At 36.2% G+C, this 20,853-nt stretch overlaps 1 protein-coding gene across 16 annotated transcripts in view; it reads right to left on the bottom strand.

Moving 5' to 3' along the window:
* CCDC91 (coiled-coil domain containing 91) overlaps window positions 1–20,853 on the bottom strand; it is a 205,671-nt gene that overhangs the window by 60,871 nt on the left and 123,947 nt on the right. For 8 of the 16 annotated variants that reach the window (XM_046909473.1, XM_046909484.1, XM_040660693.2 and 5 more), the window contains one exon: window positions 1,900–3,098. The exons of 1 other annotated variant lie outside the window; for it this stretch is intronic. In XM_046909473.1, coding sequence (XP_046765429.1) covers window positions 2,976–3,098 — 123 coding nt within the window. In that variant the 3' untranslated portion in view covers window positions 1,900–2,975. Of the gene's footprint in view, window positions 1–1,485; window positions 1,624–1,899; window positions 3,099–20,853 lie in introns of those variants that run through there. 7 more of the 16 variants (XR_005845020.2, XR_003071497.3, XR_003071495.3 and 4 more) reach the window with 1 other exon arrangement.

Genomic DNA, 20,853 nt, shown 5'->3' with positions numbered 1-20,853 from the left:
TAGGTACACTAGATCTGTTATTACTCTTTTACTTTGCTTTTAGACACATTCTAATATAATCAGATTTATAGCTAATTTCTAATATAAAGCCTATAATCATATACATGTATATAGTATGCATATTATACGACTACACACTGAAGAGCTTGAATATTTTAGATTTTGCATTTGTTGAGCCTAAGGACCAGTTCTAGGGCTTCTTGTTTCTCTCACTGCACATAAGTCTTCTCAAAATTATTTTATGTTATCTTGGATACAAAGAATATGGATAACTTATTATAGAAGCTTAAAACTTGCACTAGCAGCCATGCCTTGGAGGCAGATAAAGTTCAAATCTTTATGCTTTCAACTTATCTAAAATGCAATTTTTCAGGATATCATAAATTTATTTATATAATTAAAAAAAAAAACCCTGTGATGTCACCTGCCATGAACTAGAATGGTTTTGCAAACTTTTCCCTGACATTCCTCTTCCCAAATTTCCACAAATTATTTTCCTATGATGTCCTATGATTTTTGTTATTGGTATTCCACATCATAACATCATGTAAACCACTGGGAGTTAAAGAGTTAATGCCCCACTTCCATGGACCACCATTTTTCTGAATACCTGGCTCTCAGAAGAGAAGAACTACATACCGCAGAGGACTTTGCGTTTAGAGGGGAAAATAAAGCTGGCAAGTCACAGGACTCGCTCTCCCTCTCTCCGCCTGTCAGTGTGTGGGTATGCTCCCCAGCCATTTTGCCTTTAATTCAGAGTAAGGCCTTCAGTTTTGGACACACTCACTCTCGTTTTACTTATTAGCCTCAATTCCAATTATATATTGTATTATATTGTGTTATCTTGCATTCCAATATCATATTAAGTAAATAACTTTCCTCCTCAGATCGCTGCCACTGCTCTGTTCTTAGGCTCATCTCCCATCTACCTACCCTTCACTCTTTCCCTTTCCTGGTGTGTAGATCTATAGGTCCCCTGCCCCATTAGTCACAGAACCGGGCCAAACTGGCCTGTAAACTGTCAACACTCTCCCCTCCCCTCCCATTTTCTGGGCCAGTGGGCACGGACACAGATAGATCTAGAGATAACTCTGACACTGTGATTAGGCAGAAATAATGAAAACTAAAAATAATCTCTAATGCTCTGGGCATGATGAGGAGGAGATGGAGTTTAACGCATAATGAAAAGTTTGTATACTATACTAGCTCTTTTTTTTTTTTTTTTTCTGCTGGATATCTGAATTTCTTCTCTGAGACTTGCAGTTTTGAAAGCAGTCAGTGCTCCCAGTCTGATTGTGTATGTCTGTCATCTAATTCTGCAGTTTTGCTCACAGGGTAGAGAAAACACCTAACACCTTAAACTGTCAAGGGCAAGGAAAAAAAAAAAAACAACACCCTGTTGTTCTATGTGATAATCACAATATTCAAGAGCGGAGACTAACTCATGATGGGGAAGATACACCATTGTTATCAGTAACAACTTACTGATAGTAATCATACGCTTCTCCCACTTCTCCATGATGACATCTTGCTGAAGCACAACAAAACTGTAGCAAAACTGATGAGGACAAATGGTAAAAACGAAGTGCAAGCAAATTCTGCCATATCCTTTTCCTGTTCCACCTAGGTAAACAAGATTGTTTGGACTCATCAACACTCAAATATCTTTTGGTTTACCAGATGAAAAGGTAAATGGTTAGTCAATCAAAAAATCTGGATTTTCATACATTTGGAGGGAGAGATCATCATCTAATAAAACTGCATCATTTTCTTATTCAGTGAAACCCCGCAGCCACACAGATGGCAAAAACTTTGGTTCTGGTTACAAAAAGTAAGCACAGAAAAAGATTTAAATAAAAACAAACCTTCAGCAATACACATTTCATATTAACAAACATATAGGAAACTATTTGGAGTTTATTGCTATAAGGAAGCAATTTATGAAAAGTGACTGCCAGTGGAAAAACAAAAAAAAGTGAAATAAAAAATCACAACCACCAGAAAATAACAAGAAGTGCCCATACGTCCTCACTGGACAACAAGCTCACCATTAGAGGTATCATTCTCAGTTTATTTATATTCCTAGGCATTATTTCATTCAGAACTTTAAAACTAAGGCTCCACGTCTACAATCAATAGAATGTAGGCACTGAGTTGCCTGTTCACAGACTTGATCCAAAGCCCATTGTCAGTTGGCAATATTACTACTTCCTTCAATGGCTTTAAAAATGACATCTGAGGTCAGCATGATGCTCTCCTTATTCTGTCAGAAATTCCACTGAAGCAGAGCAGTATGCATATCCACATAATTACGTACATCTTATTCCTGAAACTGAGGTCTCTGAGCTTTGTAAAACAGAAATAGAATACATACCAGACATTGGTTACAGTAATGCTCGGAACTACTCTAACATGATGCATTGCTTGGTTTTTAATTTTTTTCTGTCACTAGAGCTGGAGTTGTTTACAAATGTTTAAAGATGATTTAAAAATGACTGTCAAAGCTCTTATCTTTCAGCAAGGATTCTTCCATTATGCATCTAAAGTAATAAGAGATGGTAAGCTTCTCACACTCATTTCAGGCAATGCACTTGGGCGTATACTTGAGAAATAAAGATAGATTGTATGTATATTTAAATTTTTTTTTCAATTTCTTTTAAAATTAAAAATACTAATAAATTACATCAAGACATGATAACACCTTAAAACCAGAAATGAAAGGGAATTTTTTCATCATTGCTGTAGTTACCTAGAACTCCAATCACAGGCTACTAGAGAAGACAATAAAATCATAAATAAAAACTATTTTTCCTGTTAAAAGAAAAAAGAAAAAACTGAATAACAGGTACTTGTCTCAAGAATAGTTTCAGAGAAATCTTGAGCCAATGATGCACTCCCAAGTGAAGACATTTGCTATTTGCTTAACTGAGAATTGCAAGTTCACAAATCATACTGTATCAGTGGTACAGAGAATGTCAGTCTCTCTTTTCCTGTGTAGTGGTTGGTTCTTCATTTAATAAACTGCTTAACTGTTTCTGTGCACATGAGAGGAAAAGTTCCAAACTAGACAGATTTCTCTGACGAATAACTTGGTCAAGCTGTTGAAATAAGGAAAGAAATAAAGAATAAGAGAACCTAGAAATAGATGTTAGGGTTTAATTAGCAAAAAATCATACATACTTACAAAAATTCAAAAACCAAATTCAGCAACCACCCACAAAAAGAATTTTTAATGCACACAGCTTAGTAACAGCTTTTAAACAATTATTTTTTTCCAAAATAGAATGTATGTAGGTCACTTTGAAAGTCATGACTTCTATTTATTTACATGGAAACTACAACAGACAGGAAGAACATATAACGCTATTTGATAGAGCAAATTCTCAGCTACAAAATACTATTTTTCAGCATACTGACCAACATTAGCTATGCATTTTTGCCAGTGATGAACAAGAGCCTGCATGTTGTGCTCATAAAAATCTGCACCAGCAAATGTGCCCCACTGTCACTGTTGTCACTGCTGAAATGTACCACCTACTGTCTCACTGTGCTTACATTCACTGTTTGGTCTCCAGAAATGTTCAGCAAGCATCAGTGAATGTCAGTGGGCTCCATTTTTTTCTGGATAGAGGAATTCACTGAAACACCTTTGCTTCATATGCATTTTTATGTCAGACACCATTTTGTCAGACGCCCCTTTACTGCCATCTGTCACGCAGCAACAAAATGGAATGGAATATTGGCTGGGGAGGTTTGACCTCTACTGCCATACCACCACCATTTGCCTATGACATTGTGGGCCAACATAATAAAATAGGAGGCATAACTTTCAGAGGAGCCCCTTTATTTAAATAACAGCTGCTACTGACAAGAAATTGAAAGACTTGGAAACACTAAACCAAGCTCTAAAGAATCCTTATCTATACAAAATACAGTCAAGAACAAAGAACAAAATGGACACACTGTTGCTGTGATGATGGATTTCTCCTGATTTGAAAGATATCTTGATTCTTTACTCCAAAATATAAAGAACACTTTGTATGGAGAAACTTGCAGATGTTTTTGTACTTCTGACCTGTATTTCTCTGGGGAATGGGTAGATACAGTCCAATTCATATAAAATCATATGTTACATCTTAAGAAAGTACATGAGAATCCAATTTCTCTAAACATGATCATCAAATGCTTTTGGTAGATATGTTGGATGATCTTAATATGAAACTGACTTTCAGTGCTTTTCCTTTTATGGCATATTGCATCATATTGACTCTCTTATTAAGAGAGTTCTTCATTGAGCTTTGATCAAGCGCTTTGGCTAAGCTCTTTATTTTCCTTTCTTTGTAACTTTTCCTTGCAGATTCTGCTTTAAAGAGATTCTACTTCCAAGTAGCTTACCAAATGTATATTCTGATATTGTGTTGTTAACTGTACCAAGGCAGCGAATTACAATTGTACACTGTTAAGTTTATTTCACTCAGAACTAAGTAAATATTCAATGCGTGCAACTATTGACTGCAATATGAACAATACTGAATTTATTCAGGCTTGAGAAAGACTTTACGTTTCATGAATTAATAACAAATTTGAGGAATCTTGGTTGAGGCTCAAGTGGTTAGTTGGAAGTCTCCCTTTGTAAATAAAGAGAATTGATTGTTAAAAGTTTATCTAAGTTCAGTAACATAAAATTTCAGAAGTTGCCACTTAAGCTTTACCTTGAAAGGTGCATTTTAAAATTCTTCCATGCTAAAGTAGTTGACTGAACAATTTTCACATGATACAAAACAAAACAAAAAATAGTGAAATGATACTGATTTTGATGTCTGACAGACATTTAAATGTCTGTTCAGAATGAGAGCATTCTCACTAATGGAGAAGTTGACTGGGATACAGAAAAAAATCCAGTGAAGCTTCATTATATAATAGATTATTTAATTAAGTGTTTGGAACAGCCAGTTTTTTTTGAAGAGTGCCTCAACATTACCATATTGCTCCTTGCATAACATATCATTAAATGAGAAGGTTTTTTAAACCTAGTTTTTCTAAACAGTCGTCCCTTTGTATTTATAGGTCCTGTTCACTTACTGGAATGATCTCATTACTTAAGCAAACATTAATGGACATCTGGTAAATTCAAACTGAATGTGAATCATATACAAATGTAATCAGTATGAATAGCATATTAGAGATGGAGTATTCATATAACCAAATTAAGTTAGCTGTTTTAATTCTGTAGATACTGAAAAATGTACTGTATTAGTCTTGATCTACCACAAGAGAGGAGATTTTCTACATCCCACTATCACTGTTTTTAGTATTAATAAATGATTTTAATCATATTAAATTTATCCAGTTCAATGCTCCCAATTCTGTATGTCGTGTCCTAGAAGCAGAACTTTATTGAAACTTTATTTAATGTTTGCAGCATTAAAGCCTTCCCCAAACTTCATTAGGTTGATATGCTCAACACTATATTTTTATTTCTTCACAGTTTTTTAAATTAAATACCAGCTACCAAACAAACAACAAAACAACAACAACAAAAAACCTCAATAATCAGAGTTTGTCTGTTCTCATATGTTGCCATATTGAAACCACAGAGATACAGGCTACATATATCATTTGGACAACTCCTTAGGGTCTGTTACCACTCCTGAAAATCCCACAATCATTGAGACACACTTGTTTGCCAAAAATAAAAAACCTTTGGTACACTTCTGAGATCTAAGTGTGATTGTACCATCCTTCTGGTCAATGATGACTGGATGGGACTCTGAGACTCCTTTGTGGGGTCCCACCTCAGTTATATCCTTAAACCACCCATATGATGTGCCTTTGGGCCAAATGAGGTGCACTCTGAAGAGAGGCATAGGTCTCATGTTACTGGAAGTAAAAATTTGGGAAATAAAACTAAAGGCTCATATACAGCTGTGAAGAAGACTGCCACCAGGTGACTGCTTTCATTCCAGATTGCTCTGCTTTACTTTATGTCAATCCATCTTGCACTGTATCACTTTATAAAAACATATTTCTAACCAAAGCTAAAAATTACTCTTGGCACCACATTTTCTTAGCTTTTATCATAAAGTTCAATTTTTCTGCAAAATGGAATGAAGATCTACATGGCTGATGCCTCTAGGAAAAAATATTGCTTCTTACACAAATAACTGAGCATTCATATCTTTCACATTTTTCCTTTCTAGCATAACTACCCCCAGATAGAGATATTTTCAGGCCAGAAGTTCTTAGCTTCCTCCATCAAGTATTTCCCAAACATCTAAAAATTTCAAATGGCTAGAGTAGAAATGCAGTCAGAACTCTTTAAGTATTTACTATATATCAGAATTATTTTATCCCTTATTAGTCAATGATAAAATATTTTACAGAAAATTCAAATTTAGGTCTAGGTATGAAGTTATAAGGATGAAATTAGGATCTAATCATAGTAAAGATACATTTTATTATTAACCTCACAGTGGCTTAAAGTTCATCCAGAGATGTAAAGAAAGCAAAATTGTTACACAAGAGTCCTTAACTTTTCCCTGTTTTGTAACTCTTAAGGTGTTTATAAGAATATTTTTCAAAACTGTTTGTCAGATGGTATTCATTTCCAGTACTGAACAGATTTCAAGCTGTAGATGGTAGATACATTTCTAAAAATGAATACTGAACAATTTATCAGTACTTCAAATAATAATCTTATGATTAATGTAGCCAAATGCAATTCTACTCATGCTTCTGTCTCTGTAATTCTAAAAGGATTTAATGTTTACAATGACCTGGGACTAAAAATGAATGAAGATATTGAGTACTGTTGCTACTTTTTAACTGGAACTTTTCACAGTTGATCTCAATCACACACATTTTAAAAATAAAGAATAAACATGACATTACTATTTAATGAAGCAGAGCATCGCCTCTTAAACATCATGAAATCAGAAACCAGTTTTTGTCTCCTGCGAATTTCTTAAGAAATTCATGCAAAACAATGATACAAAGTACTGAATATGTCAATAAATCATTTTAATACATTCATATACATGTTTTTATTTATCCATAGAAGAGAAAAAACTTCAAATCCTGAAAAGTACCCTTGTCACTCAAAAGAAAATCATGTTCATGAAAAGACAGGAAATTTCAAATGTAAAATCAATACTTTACAGAACTGAAAACACCTTAGTTTGATGTGTGGGAGAATGTGTTCTGAAAATTGAGCTTAGTACGTCTAGATTATTGGAGTTGATATAAAGACTTTCCACCTATTTAGTGCTTACAAGTAGCTGCCTGTTAGCTTTTGAATAGAATTCACTTCCGAGGTAATTCCTTTGAATTCAATACTAATTAGCCACAAGGAATTATTTATAGACACCATTATGACGTCATTACACATATTTTCCAAGTGACTAGTATTACAAGTAATCCTACATATTTCAGCATCTTCTTGTCCTCCAAGTCCTCCTCGGTAGAAAAAACACATTTCAACACTGCAGGTAAAAGTAATCAAGATTTTGTGTATTTGTTGCAAGTTTATCTTCTTTTATTTAATCTTGGTTTCTCTACATATTTTCACTTCTATAATTCTGTTTTAACTGAGTTCCTCCATACTTTGAGAAGTATCTCCATGGAGAACACAATAATAGTAAAATGTGTTCATGACAAAAACTGCTTTTCCTAAATACTTATGTACTTAAGAATTAAGGACTAGAGCAAAAAAAAAAAAAACAAAAAAAAACCTTCAAGGCCCACTAGAATCAGGAACATAATTTAATGGCTCATTCTACACAGTTGATATAATATTAAAAGTACACTGGGTTGTTCATGGAGTAGTTACTCTAGATGTAAAACAACTTGTTGTCAATCATTGCTGTGATCAAATTAAAATTTAGGTATTTCTGTCCTAACTGTATGTAAATCTGTAATAACTTGTAAAAAGTTCACTAAAACATCATATAACATCACTCTGCATTATGAAATACAGACAGAAAATGGTCTTTCTAAAGAATGACCTGAACTTCAGTGCTAAGTGGATGAAATGACTGCATTTTAAATCTTACATAATTTTTTAACTGCAGTCATTTCTTATGAATAATATAATTCTTTCTGAAACATTATGAGTTTTCTTTGTAATTAAAACCTCAGCTTTTGCAGAATTTTTCTGTACCCATTCATAGTATGGAATAATCCATTCAAATGTACTACTGCAACTTAGTGCAAAATTCATTCATATACTGTACTGTATATTGGCTTACTAACTCAAGTGTTCAGCAGAATATTGCAGTGTAATTACAGACTCATAGGTGTCTTCTCACAGTCTGATCTGTAGACATTCCTCTTTCAGGAAAAATAAAAAAATGAGGGTACAATTTTTGGTACAATTTTTATGAAGTATATTTCGTGGGTTTTTTTGGGGTTGGTTTTTTTTTTTTTTTTTCACAACTAATCCACACATGAGCCACAGACAGGATTCTGCAAAATTCCATAGCTACAGAAGTTCAGCAATGTGATCATATTTTATAGTAAAACTATGATTTCAGAAAGTTTTCACAGTGCACTAACATGAGCTTCTCTCCATAGAATCAACAGAAGGATTTTAAAAATTCCCTAGCACGTTAAATATAATGCATAAAAAATTACCCTATGGAACTTGCAAATCTGTGAGTTGGATGAGGAAACAATGAACTAGTTCCTCTCATTCCTTTAATGGATAAGGAGGAAAACATTTCCATATGGTACATATGGGTAGCAGAGCCTATTTTAAAGATAATCCCAGAAAAGGACATTTTTGTCTGTTCACCTGTGAATTTCTACTATTGATAACACTTACTAAGTATACAAAAACAAGGTTCTTCATGGCTGTAATTTATAGAGTACCTACTAGTCATTAGAATGCCATCAGTGTTCAAGACAGAATCTCTAGAAAGAGTCTGAAATGTGAAAATGTTTCTTTCTCATTATAATAAATAATGTTGCAACTTCTAATCCTTAAGGAATTTAGGCTCCAAACTTGATCAGTGAAACCATTAAAACAATCCCATATGTTGGAGACATCTCTAAAACAGAGTTGCCTAGTCTGCTGAAAATGGTGAGAAAACACCCTGTCAACCCTCTCAGAATCTCCACTGTCTCCCAGTTGGACATAAGAATGTAAGGAAATGCCAACTTTCCTTCATATAAATAAAAGAAGGAAATTTACTTTCAATCAAGGAATGCATAAAGGAACTAAGATTCATTGCAACACCTGCTCAGACTACTGTAAAAGGTGAAAAAAGGGCATTATCTAGGAGAACAAAAATAATAATGGAAATACTCACGTGTAGAAACACATAAGCAACCTCTGGGTAGATCTATCTATTGAATAGCTTAGCAACATAGGATTTCTTTACTAAACTATTTATAGGTTGTTGTCATATATTAAGTATATAGTTACTGTAACTGCTACTGTAATTGCTGATGGGTACAGCAATCAGATACAATATACGTAAGACAAACATATGGAAATACATTTAAACAGTACTTAAGCATCTGGATATCTTATACAATCAAATGCCCTTGTATAACCTTAAAGACTGAGGTCCTGATGCTGCAAACTTTCAGATGCCTGTAAAATCTTGAATACACTAGTGGCTCTCCCACTATTAAAGTCACTCATGTGTGTTATGTGGACATATACCTCATTGATTTTTAAAGGTTTCCAAAATAAAAGCTTTTGTAAAAACTTGTTGAATTTGTAGAAAACAAGTGTCTTCCTTGCAGCATAATATCTGAAGCATGAAAATGCTCATTAAATACATGAAGTCAGATTTCTTTTCTATAGTTATCTATTTTTAAAGCAAAAAAAAAAAAAAAAACAATGCTGTCATATCCCACTGTTCTGTTGTAGAATTATTTAAGAGTAGCAGAAAAGCACAGATCAGTTCCACTAATAAAATAATAAAACAATTAAATTTGGCACCTGTATATTATGCAAAAACTGCACTAATTTGAATTAATGGAAAAGCATCATAAGGAGTTACTTTGACGGCTGCTTTCAATGTTTTATAGACTTACAGGTAGAGTAATGCTAGCTTAGACTGAGCAGGTTTCAAATAAAACCCAACTTCCCACATGTTATGTCAGACAGGACCAATTCTTATTTTCCTTTGGGCACTAGATTTTCTTCTAATTTTGAAAATGAAAAAAAAGAAAAAGAAAAAACAAGAAATTATTTGCAGTGGATACCAATCATCCTCTAGATAACTTTGTTATCCCTGTCAATACTCAGCACCTTAACTCAATTTGATAACTCTGTGAACGTTACTACAACTATTTTATAAATAGAGCTATGAGAGTGAATCTATGCTGTATCCACTCCTGAGCTACATTTGACTCTATTCAGCACAGAACTCAGCAGAGTCTGCAAAATCTCTGAAAGAAAAATGGTTAGCATTTGGTTCTACAAGTGTCTACATAGTTCCTGATATGTACAGTCCCTGCAAGACAGACGCAAAGCAGAAGACTAATCACAATTTAACTACGGGCTATCTTCATCAGATCACCTTTGATACGGAAGTAGGAACTGGAAACATATCATAGCACCTAAACTGTGGATACCTAAATGATCAGACAGCTTTCTATCCAGGCTGGTCAGAACATGGATTCTTAGTGTTTTCAGTACCCAAGTCAGTCTTAGGCACCATTAAATGCTGTTGTAATATGGCTACTAAAGACTTGCTAGAGGCTACACAGGGCTTCTGTGAAGCATCATAACTGCAGATTATAAGATGTGACAGGATGAAACCATACAAACTTGAAGGCAGAGGGAAAGATGATATCATATGAAATACCTATATCTAAAATTATATTACCATTGTAGATAGACTCTCAAAAAGAAACTCAACAAGGAGTCACTCTGCAGTAAATCTGGTAAATTAAGTCAGTAGTAATCATATATGCATTGAAATAAGTAATTAAACATTAAGGTTTAGGGAATAGAAAAATAATTTTCTACTATCCAGACAGGCATTTCTAAGGCCACACTTAAAGGACTTCTTCAGTATTGATTGGATTGCTCATGTTTTCACTGTCAGATCCATTTTACTGGATATTTCCATTTGGAAGTTGAAGCCAAACTTCTGCAGCAAAATTTAGAGCAGCTGCTGCAGAAGCACCTTATAAAGCTGCAGATGTAACGTCATCAAAGAAAAGAAATGGTATCATAAAATCTAAAGGTGTAAGAGATCTTGGTCGATCTACTGATTTTTGCACTGAGAAATACAATGAAGTTATCACTGTGGAACTTCTCTCTCGCAATTTGACAGCCTTGTACGTGCCTGCCAAAATGATGTTGCTAGCCATGTTTTTTGCTCCAAGGTTCCTAAGGATCTTTTTGTTGCCAACAGAGACTTGTAAAAAGACGAGTTGGCCTACAACAACAAAAACAAAATTGCAGATGATTTTAGTTTCAGTTAATCCAATTTGATCATACTGAACTCATTAATTTTCCTATCTAGTAAAAAGTGATGTGGACAACATCAACTTCATAAAATTTGTAACTGTTCCTGTGCTATCCATATACCTAATATTGAGAGATTGAGTGGTGAAGTAACTCCCTGGCATGCCAGAGAGAAAGGCTTCAGGGAGACACCCCCTTGAAAGTGACAGACTCCCTGCCCCAACACTGGCTGGCACAGGGGGGGAGGACCTGAGAGAGAGAGCTGAAAGACAGTCCCAGCTTGAACTCATGGGTGAATCCCTTCCCAACCAACCTCACTTCCCCATGTGCCCCTAAGTAATAGGTTTGAGGCACTGGAAATTGAAGGGGAGGTGAATGAGGAGGTGTGAGGAGGCTGCCTAAGACACCTCCAAGGACAGGTCAGTCGACTGCATCTCCAGACTGCCTCTGCCAAGAAGAAAGAAGGGTTATTGTTGCAGGTGATTCCCTCCTCATAGGAACAGAGGACACCATATGCAGACTGGACCTGACATGTAGGGAAGTGTGTTGCCTCCCTGGGGTGTGGGTCAAGGAAATAACTCCCAGACCTGGTTCACCCCTCAGATTACTACCCATTACTGATAGTTCAGGCAGGCAGTGATGAAATAGCTCAGAGAAGCATGCGAACGATCAAAAAAGACTTCAGGGCTTTAGGGCAGTTTGTTGAGGGAGGGGAACACAACTGATATGTTCTCCTATCCCTTCTGGGGCGGTGACGGACAGAGTGGGCTAGGAAAACCCAGGTAATGGATAAGTGGCTGAGAGACCGATGCTGCCACAGGAAGTTTGTGTTTTTTGACCATGGGGCAATTTATTCAGCACCTGGTCGAATGGTTGCAGATGGGTGTCACTTGTCTCTAAGACCTAAGAAACAGATCCTAGACCAACCGCTAGTGAGGCTCAGTGAGAGGGCTTCAAACTAGGTAGGAAGGGGATGTAATGAGGCTCACTAGAGTAGAGTGAGTAGTCTGGGGCTTTATACTAGATCCAATGAGTGAAGAATGTTGAGCATGATGGGACAGAGAAAGGACTGGGGTTGCTGTCATGCCAGGAGATTGCGGGGAAAAACCTCTGAACTGTCCTGTAGGATTTTGTGGGAACTCTTCACAGGAGGAAGTGTTGCCAACCCACCATCCAAAAACTTCTCATGTCCCTCTAGGAAGCAGTTGGGGAAAACTTCAGATTTCTTCCAGAGATTTGAGGGAGGGCCCCTCTAAAAAGGTGGTGTGACAGAAGAGCCAGCTGAAGTGCCTTTACACTAATGCATGCAGCATGGGAAATAAGCAGGGGGAGTTTGAAATCATGATGTGCTTGGAAAATTATGATCTGGTTGCCATCATGAAAACGTAGTGGGATGACTCACAAAACCAGAATACGACTGTAGAGGGCTATCACCTATTTAGGAGGGATAGGCTAGGTAGGAAGGGTGGAGGAGTTGCCCTCTATGTTAAAGACAGGATAGACTGCAAGGACCTCCCTCTGAGAAATGGTGAGGAGCAGGTTGAGAGCCTGTGGGTTAGAATTAGCGACAGAACTAATAAAGAGCACCTGGTAGTAGGAGTCTACTACAGGCCACCTGATCAAGAAGAGCCTGCTGATGAGCCCTTCTTCATTTAGCTGCAGGAGGTGGTGCACTCACAGGCACTCCTCCTGATGGGAGATTTCAACCACCTGGATAATTGCTGGGAAAATCACACAGCAAGCTGCAAGAGATCCAGGAATCATAGAATCATGGAATGGCCTGAGTTGAAAAGGACCACAATGATAATCTGGTTTCAACCTCCCTGCTATGTGCAGGGTCGCCAACCACTGGACCAGGCTGCCCAGAGCCACACCCAGCCTGACTTTGAATGTCTCCAGGGATGGGGCATCCACAGGAATCCACCAGGAATCTCCTGGACTGTGTGGACGATAGTTTCTGGTTCAGGTATTGAATAGAACAACAAGAGGTGAAGCATTGCTGTTATGGTGCTCACCAATGCAGAGGAGATCATTAAAGGCATTAAGACTGAAGGCAGCCGAGGCTGCAGTGACTGGGACCTGGTTGAGGTTGAGATCTCAAGGAACATGGGCCTGGCAAAGAGTAGGATTAGAACCCTGAACTTCGGGAGAGCAAACTTCAGGCTGTTTAAGGAATTGTTGGATGAAATCTCCTGGGAAGCAGTCCTTAGAGAGAAAGGAGCAGAAGAAAGTTGTCTACTCTCCAGGAGTATTTCTTTTCTTTTTTTTCAGGAGTATTTCTTTTCATTTCTGAAAGCACAAGAGCTCTCCATCTCTCAGAACAAGAAAGTGGGCAGGGGAGGCAGGAAACCAACAGGACTTGGCAAGGACCTGCAAGTCAGACTGAAAGAAAAGAAGAGACTGTATCAGCTGTGGAAACAAGGGCGTGTCACCTGGGGAGGAAACAGGGATGCTGTCCAGATTTGCAGAGAGGAGATTAGAGAAGTCAAGGCATGGACGGAATTGAATTTGGTGGGGGATGTTAAAAACAACAAGAAGAGATTCTCTAAGTACATTGTCCAGAAGAGGCAGGCCCAAGAGAGCGTACCTGCTTTAGTAAAGGAGAAAGGAGAACTAGCTATGACAGATATGGAGAAGGCTGAGGTACTAAATGAGTTTTTTGCATTGGTCTTCACTGGCAGCCAGGATTCTTGTATTTCTCAGGTCCGTGGGGAGTGGAGAAATGTAAATGTCACACTTGTTTATATGAAAGGGAGGAAGGAGAACCCAGGGAACTACAAGCCAGTGAGCCTCACCTCTGTGCCTGGGAAGATCATGGTACAGATCCTGCTAGAAGACACGTGAAGGCACATGAGGGATAAGCATGTGATCTGAGACAGCGAGGATGGCTTTCTTAAGGGAAGGTCATGCCTGATCAATCTGCTGGCCTTCTATGATGGACAAAGGGATAGATAGTGATAGGACAGGAGGGAATGGTTTTAAGCTCAAGGAGAGATGGTTTAGAAGTTCTTCAGAGAGAGAGTGGTCAGGTGCTGGAACAGGCTGCCCAGGGAGGCTGTGGATGCCCCCTCCCTGTAGGCGTTCAAGACCAGATTGAATGGGGCCCTGGACAACCTGGCCTAGTACCAGATATGAAGGCTGATGGCCCTGCCTGTGGGAGGGAGGCTGGAACGTGATGATCCTTGGGTTCCCTTCCAACCCAAGCAATTCTATGATTCCAATTACACATACACAAAAATTCTGAATTAAGAAACACCCATGGAATACAAATAATTGTAATGCAAACTTGGCTACAAACACACAGCTGAGTTTGAAAGAAAAGGCAACAAATGAATAGTGTTTATATTTTATTAGGAATAACTTCACCAAGTACACTAAACATCCACTTAACTCAGTCTAATGAAGTATTAAACATCTAACCTCCTTAATCCACTTTTCCTTCGTAATTTTCTCATTAGGATGCTAAAATAGGAGTACTTACATTCATTCACACAAAGCTGTACAGCCTTTGTTTGTGATTTTTGTTTGTTTTGATGATTTTTATTTTTATCAGCTGTTCTGAGTCCATCTTAAATTATCTTCTGAATACTTAAGGAGAAGAGCCACAAGTTGCAGTAAAAATGCAAAATTCTACTTAATCTAATTAATTTTTCCTGTACTTAATTTCAAATCTTATTTTGAGTAAGTGTACAGAACACATAAGAAGCAGTCTCAAAAGATATGATCTGGTTATAATTCTCTGATTTCCAGAAATGTTATTTTAAAGTCTTGAACAATTATAGTACAAGAAGGATGGATCAGGAGTAACACAGAAGAGCCTCATTTACAGAGGACAGGAGGAATGTAAGTATGCCTTACTTCCTCTCTTGTCACACACAGCTTTCCTGATAAATAATAGAAAGAAATAAGGAACTCTCTTATTTTCTTGTCAAATACTTGTATAATAGAAGGACCATGCGTGTCAGACTTTGTGTATTTCTCAGGTGTTGCTTAATCACCTAATGATATAGAAAAAAACCACTACCCACTGATGGATACATCTGAGTGATGTTAGTACTGTAATCCTTTGTTAACATGAATAGGCTACTCCACAGAGAAATTTTAACAATTATGTGATTGCAGACAAAATCCAAAGTTGGCACATATCTTACCATTTGTATATATAATTATTTATGCATGTTGGATTAAAAACAATATATCTAAGCAGTTTTGAAACAGTGTAACAACCAGCCATCTCACTGCTGAATGTGATAACTCATCCTGACATTTTTTTTTTCCTTTTGGCTTAGATATCACAGTTTTTCTCAGCTATAATACTACTTGACTTTGGTTTGAACTGGAATTTTGCCTGGATAAAGAGTACAGGCATAACCTTGGTCTTTGAAGACTTAGACAGTGAGGCACAAAAGGATATGTGAAACAGTTTCAACTTAAGGAAAGAATTTCAAACTCTTGCAATTTCACTACAGAATAATTGAAAAATACATATGGTAGGTTATGTATTTCAACTAAATCACTTTCATCAACACACAATTAATCAAGGAGAGTCAAAACTATAATTTTGTTATTTAATATTTTCCTTTAGATTTTAATGAGCCTAAGTGGCAGAGAACTGCATTTTTCCCCTATGCATTTTTAAACATTTAACACAGTATTATAATTTCTAGGTAATCAAAAATTCTCTTCATTCATTACTGAAAAGTGGCAGAAAAAATGTCATAAATTGCTCTTAAGAAAACTGTGTAATAGGATCAATAGAATGTAATATTATATTCCTCCATCATTTTAGTATCTAGAAATGATATTTCAGAAGATTATAGAGGTTAAAAGTCTAGGAAAAAAAACACATCTAATTTCTGTACCACATGCAGGAACACTGCTTAATCGTGTCATATTCACAGAAGAGAAAGTGGAGAGAAGGTGTACCAACTCACCTTACAGTACAGCTTTACATAAATCCCTTACTTAATTCTTGGATTTATACTGCTTTTTGAGTTGGGTAAAGAAGCAGTGTGAAAATGCTTCCACAGCCTCAGTGTTAAATGTTTCTTTAATCCTTTTAAAGCCACAAAACAGGCCCAGCTGAATGAGCAGGAAACTGAGCTGAGGAACTCTCAGTGACCCTATCATACTACTGTCTCTCTTGGCACTGATCTGTTGGTCACAAGTTCATCCTGGGTGGGGCACAGATGTTCAAACATCAGGCTAATTTAAAGCACCAATATGTGAACCCTTATAATAAATATGTGCCTATCTGATGGTGACATGCTTTGTAGTAACATGAAATTTTGCACTGGTAACTTATAGATGAATTACTAAAATAGCTGACACAAAACCATAGAAAATATAGATACCAAAATAGATGAAGTGATTAAATTGTTTTACAAACAAATTTGTTGTTTACACTGAATTTTGTGCTGCCCAAGCAAATTAATGAATTCAACCCCAAATTATACAGCTTTATTGTTTTTCTTTTACGGTTGAAAGGTATGGGATTTGAAAACATTCAAGGTGACACCAAACTTTAAAAATTGGAAAACTAGTCTGTTAGAGGTGGTAACATTTAGGGTTTAGACTCCCATTAATATGACCTGAAGGAAAATATAAACACTTTTTCTAAAATTCTGAAATTAAACTTTGGGTTTGCCCTCTGCAATATTCACAGACAAGAATAACAACTCCATTTTGTTCTAAGATGTACTAAAATACAGCAAGTATTAAGAAAATCACTCATTTGAGACTGTTTAGGAGAAACTGATTTTCATAACCTCTTCCACTTGCACTTGCCTTCAAATAAGCCTCCAGGTGAAAGTTGTGCTTGAAAAAAGAGTGCAAATCAAAATTCTGATAATCACTATCAGTGAAGAGCATGAATTTTACCTAGAGAAAATGAATTCTCTGTTTTTGATACATGATTTTGCAGGTGACAATACAAATGGACTAGTAAATGAAAGTCACCTAACTGTAACACAAGTACTTCCTTCCTATTCATAGCAGTGGGATATACTATTACCAGAAATCTTAAAAATCATTTTAAAACTGGATATGTTTAAATTCTCACTCACATTCTCAGCTCCTAAATAAACTGCCTACAAGGTGATAATGTGCTGCTGCAGATGTTACCTTTTCCTATCTTCCCCCTGAGGTTGTAGCAGGAGTCTTCTGTAGTTGCACAACAAAGATGGACCGACGAAAAATTTAGGCAATTTAGATTATATATCCTTTTCATTTATTTAAATGAATATATTTTCTTTTCATCACCCCAAGAATCCATATTCTTATAGCGTAATTTTTGTGGATTTAAAGTTATATTATTAATCAAGTTTCAAGAGATTTTGCTTAACAGCAATGGTTACTGCCAATAGATGTATCACAAAAGTAGATACATCACGTAGAGAAGCACAGACAGAAAAGCAAAGATGCGGTCAGTGGGAGAAGTTGAAGGAATTCAGTCAAATGTAGTTGAAAGAGGTTAACTACACAGCAAATGTCTAGAAAGCAACCGTTCAGTCATTTCAGAAACAACAAAATGTGGACAAAACAACAAAAGTTCAACATAATAGTTGAATTTTACGCCAACTTTTAGTTGGACAAAAAGCCAAAATGCTGCAAAAATTGCTTTAATTACTATGTGTCACAAATATGATAATAAAGCTAAAGACTAATGTATGGGTAAAATGAAAATGGTTCCAAATCTTGTAACATTTCCTCAGTAGTAGAGACATTGATTACACAGATTTTTCTACAGAGAAAATGTAATCTTTCAAAACAGATACTTAAAAATCTTTAAGAGTGAGAAAAAAAACCACACATCTGATAATTGAGTCCAATAGGACATTTTTGTTTTCTAGTAATGTATGAGTAGCTTTACTTATACTAATTATATAATTATAATATCTATATTTATATATATAAATATGTAATATATATAATATAATATAATATATATTATATTATATATAAAAATACATTATATTTATATTTATAAAATATTATAATAATTTGTGATAATAAATATAATAATTTCAAATGACTACATCTGAAACTGTCTTTGATTGGATATCAGACATCTTCTCTACTCTGCTGATTTCCCCCATTAACTTGATTCAGCTCAAAATAAGGTGTTCTAAACTAGAAGGAAGGCTACCTTTTGCATACTAAGGTATTTTTCATATTCATGCAAATAATGTAAAGAACTATCATTTTAATTGTAGTACTGAATTACATTAATCGGAAATTATAGTCAGATTTGTTTAAGAAGAACTTAACTGATGATTTTCTGTGATGATTTTGATGGATGAATAACAGGAACTATATAGACGTATAGATATCTTCTCACCTGGCCAGCACTTGCAAGTGAATCAGAGGCGTTTCCTCAGAATTTCAATGACCAGAAGGAATTTCTGACCTTTACTCAGCAGGGTAGAAAGACTAATTCATGTGAACATTTACACTGAACTACAAGCATTTTCCTGTAGTCTTTACCTTGTGTAGGTAAATGCAAGACATTAGTTTTCATCAAAAAACCATCGTAGGATTTTAAAGAATGATGAACCTTAGACAAATGGACCTTATGACCTGTGCATTTTAGGATAATTTGCACTTTAGGGAACTACTGTAAGTGTGTATTAAGGTAAACTCTAGTATTTTCCAAACATTCTCAGTCTTTTTCACAGAAGATTAAAAATATCTCTAGCTCTTCTAGCTGTACAGTAGATACCTAAGCTGACTGTCCTAGTGCATATCAAATCTACACACTGGCAAACTCCCACACATCTTTCTGTCTGGGCAAAACTGCACAGAAAGCACCTGGTCAAGAAAACTAGAAAGCACAACTAGGATTCCAGCTTCTAAAAGTAATCACAGCACTACCAAGTTAAAGTAATAATTTCTTTACACAATGCCAGAAAAGAAATTTTACAGCTTAGCTTTTTCATTGCTTTGCAGTAAGACAGATGTGGTTTGCCAGTTTGCCAGTGATTCTTAAGTACAAATATAGTACAGTTGTTAGTTTCTATAACATTGGATAAAAAACAATACTAACCCCACCCCCAAAAATCTCATTTTAATATCTGCAATTATTAAGTGCGCATTTAGATTTTGGTAAATATTAGTCAGATAAATACAGTGTTTAATTACGCTTCTTCTAAAAGTTCTGAGGCACAACCTCACAAATCACATGGGAACACACAGCAGTACAGTGAATTTCTCTTACAATGGTTATATCCTTACTCTCAGCTTCTGCCACTTAAAGTGAGATGGGGTGGTATGTAACAAGTGTCTGTGGACTGAACAAATGTTCAGTAATTCAAGTGATTACTCAAGCCTTTACATGTAAACTTATTTTTTAACCTCTGTAAGCCAAAATACGCCCTTTGAAGTCTACAAAAGCTGCATACTTTAAGCAGTTGTCTGATACATGTAATTTGTTTGGTTTCCAGTAAACTTTCCCAAAGGAAGATCAATGCCAAAAATTAAAATTTACTTGCTGACTATGTGGGTAGTAGTTTAGCAACACAAACACAGAAAATGGTTACTATATGCATTTGTCTCACAAAGTAAATCTTTGTCAACTAGTACATTTCTTTCAATAACCTGTTCAGTTCAAGAACATTCACTTGGTAGAAATGTCAACTATAAGAATTCCTTTTTCTCTCTGCACAGCTAATGGTCACTAAAACTAAGAATTACATAAACAAAAGGTAAAATATTTGAGTATTGCATTTTTGCCTGCTATAAACATGCAAATGATAACACTGAATGAGTACTTTATGAAGCACTCAGTAGCAATTAATAGGTAGTAAACTACTTAACTACAAGATTCATAAGTAACTTTAAATTAGTGGCTAACAATAAAAATATTGGAACTGAACAACAGAGTAATTTTGTAGCTCCCCTTTCCATGAATAGAGGGGCCCTGTTCTCAGTCAGGGGGGGAGAAGGATAACAGCGTTTACTGGACTGTCTGGATCTGATGGCCTGGCACATCAGAACCACAGAAATATAAGGCACTGTTGGATACCAGTGCACAGTGCACTCTAATGCCCTCGAATCATGAAGGGACAGAATCAATCCATATTTCTGGAGTGACTGGGGGTTCTCAAGAATTGACTGTGTTGGAGGCCAAAATAAGCCTCACTGGTAAAGACTGGCAAAAACACCCTATTGTGACTGGCCAGGGGCTCCATGCATACTGGGTATTGATTACTTCAGAAGGGGGAATTTCAAGGATCCTAAGGGGTATTGAGGGGCCTTTGGAATAACTGCTGTAGATACAGACAATATTAAGCAGCTGTCTGTTTTGCCTGGTCTGTCAGAAGATCCGTCTGTTGTGGGGTTGCTGCAAGTAAAAGAGCAGCAGGTAACAATCGCCACAAAAGCAGTGCACAGACAGCAGTACTGCACCAACAGGGATTCCTTGCTCC

Source organism: Gallus gallus, chromosome 1 (genome assembly GCF_016699485.2).
Source record: "Gallus gallus isolate bGalGal1 chromosome 1, bGalGal1.mat.broiler.GRCg7b, whole genome shotgun sequence".
Lineage (NCBI taxonomy): Eukaryota > Metazoa > Chordata > Aves > Galliformes > Phasianidae > Gallus > Gallus gallus.
This window is presented reverse-complemented; position numbering and strand designations above follow the sequence as displayed.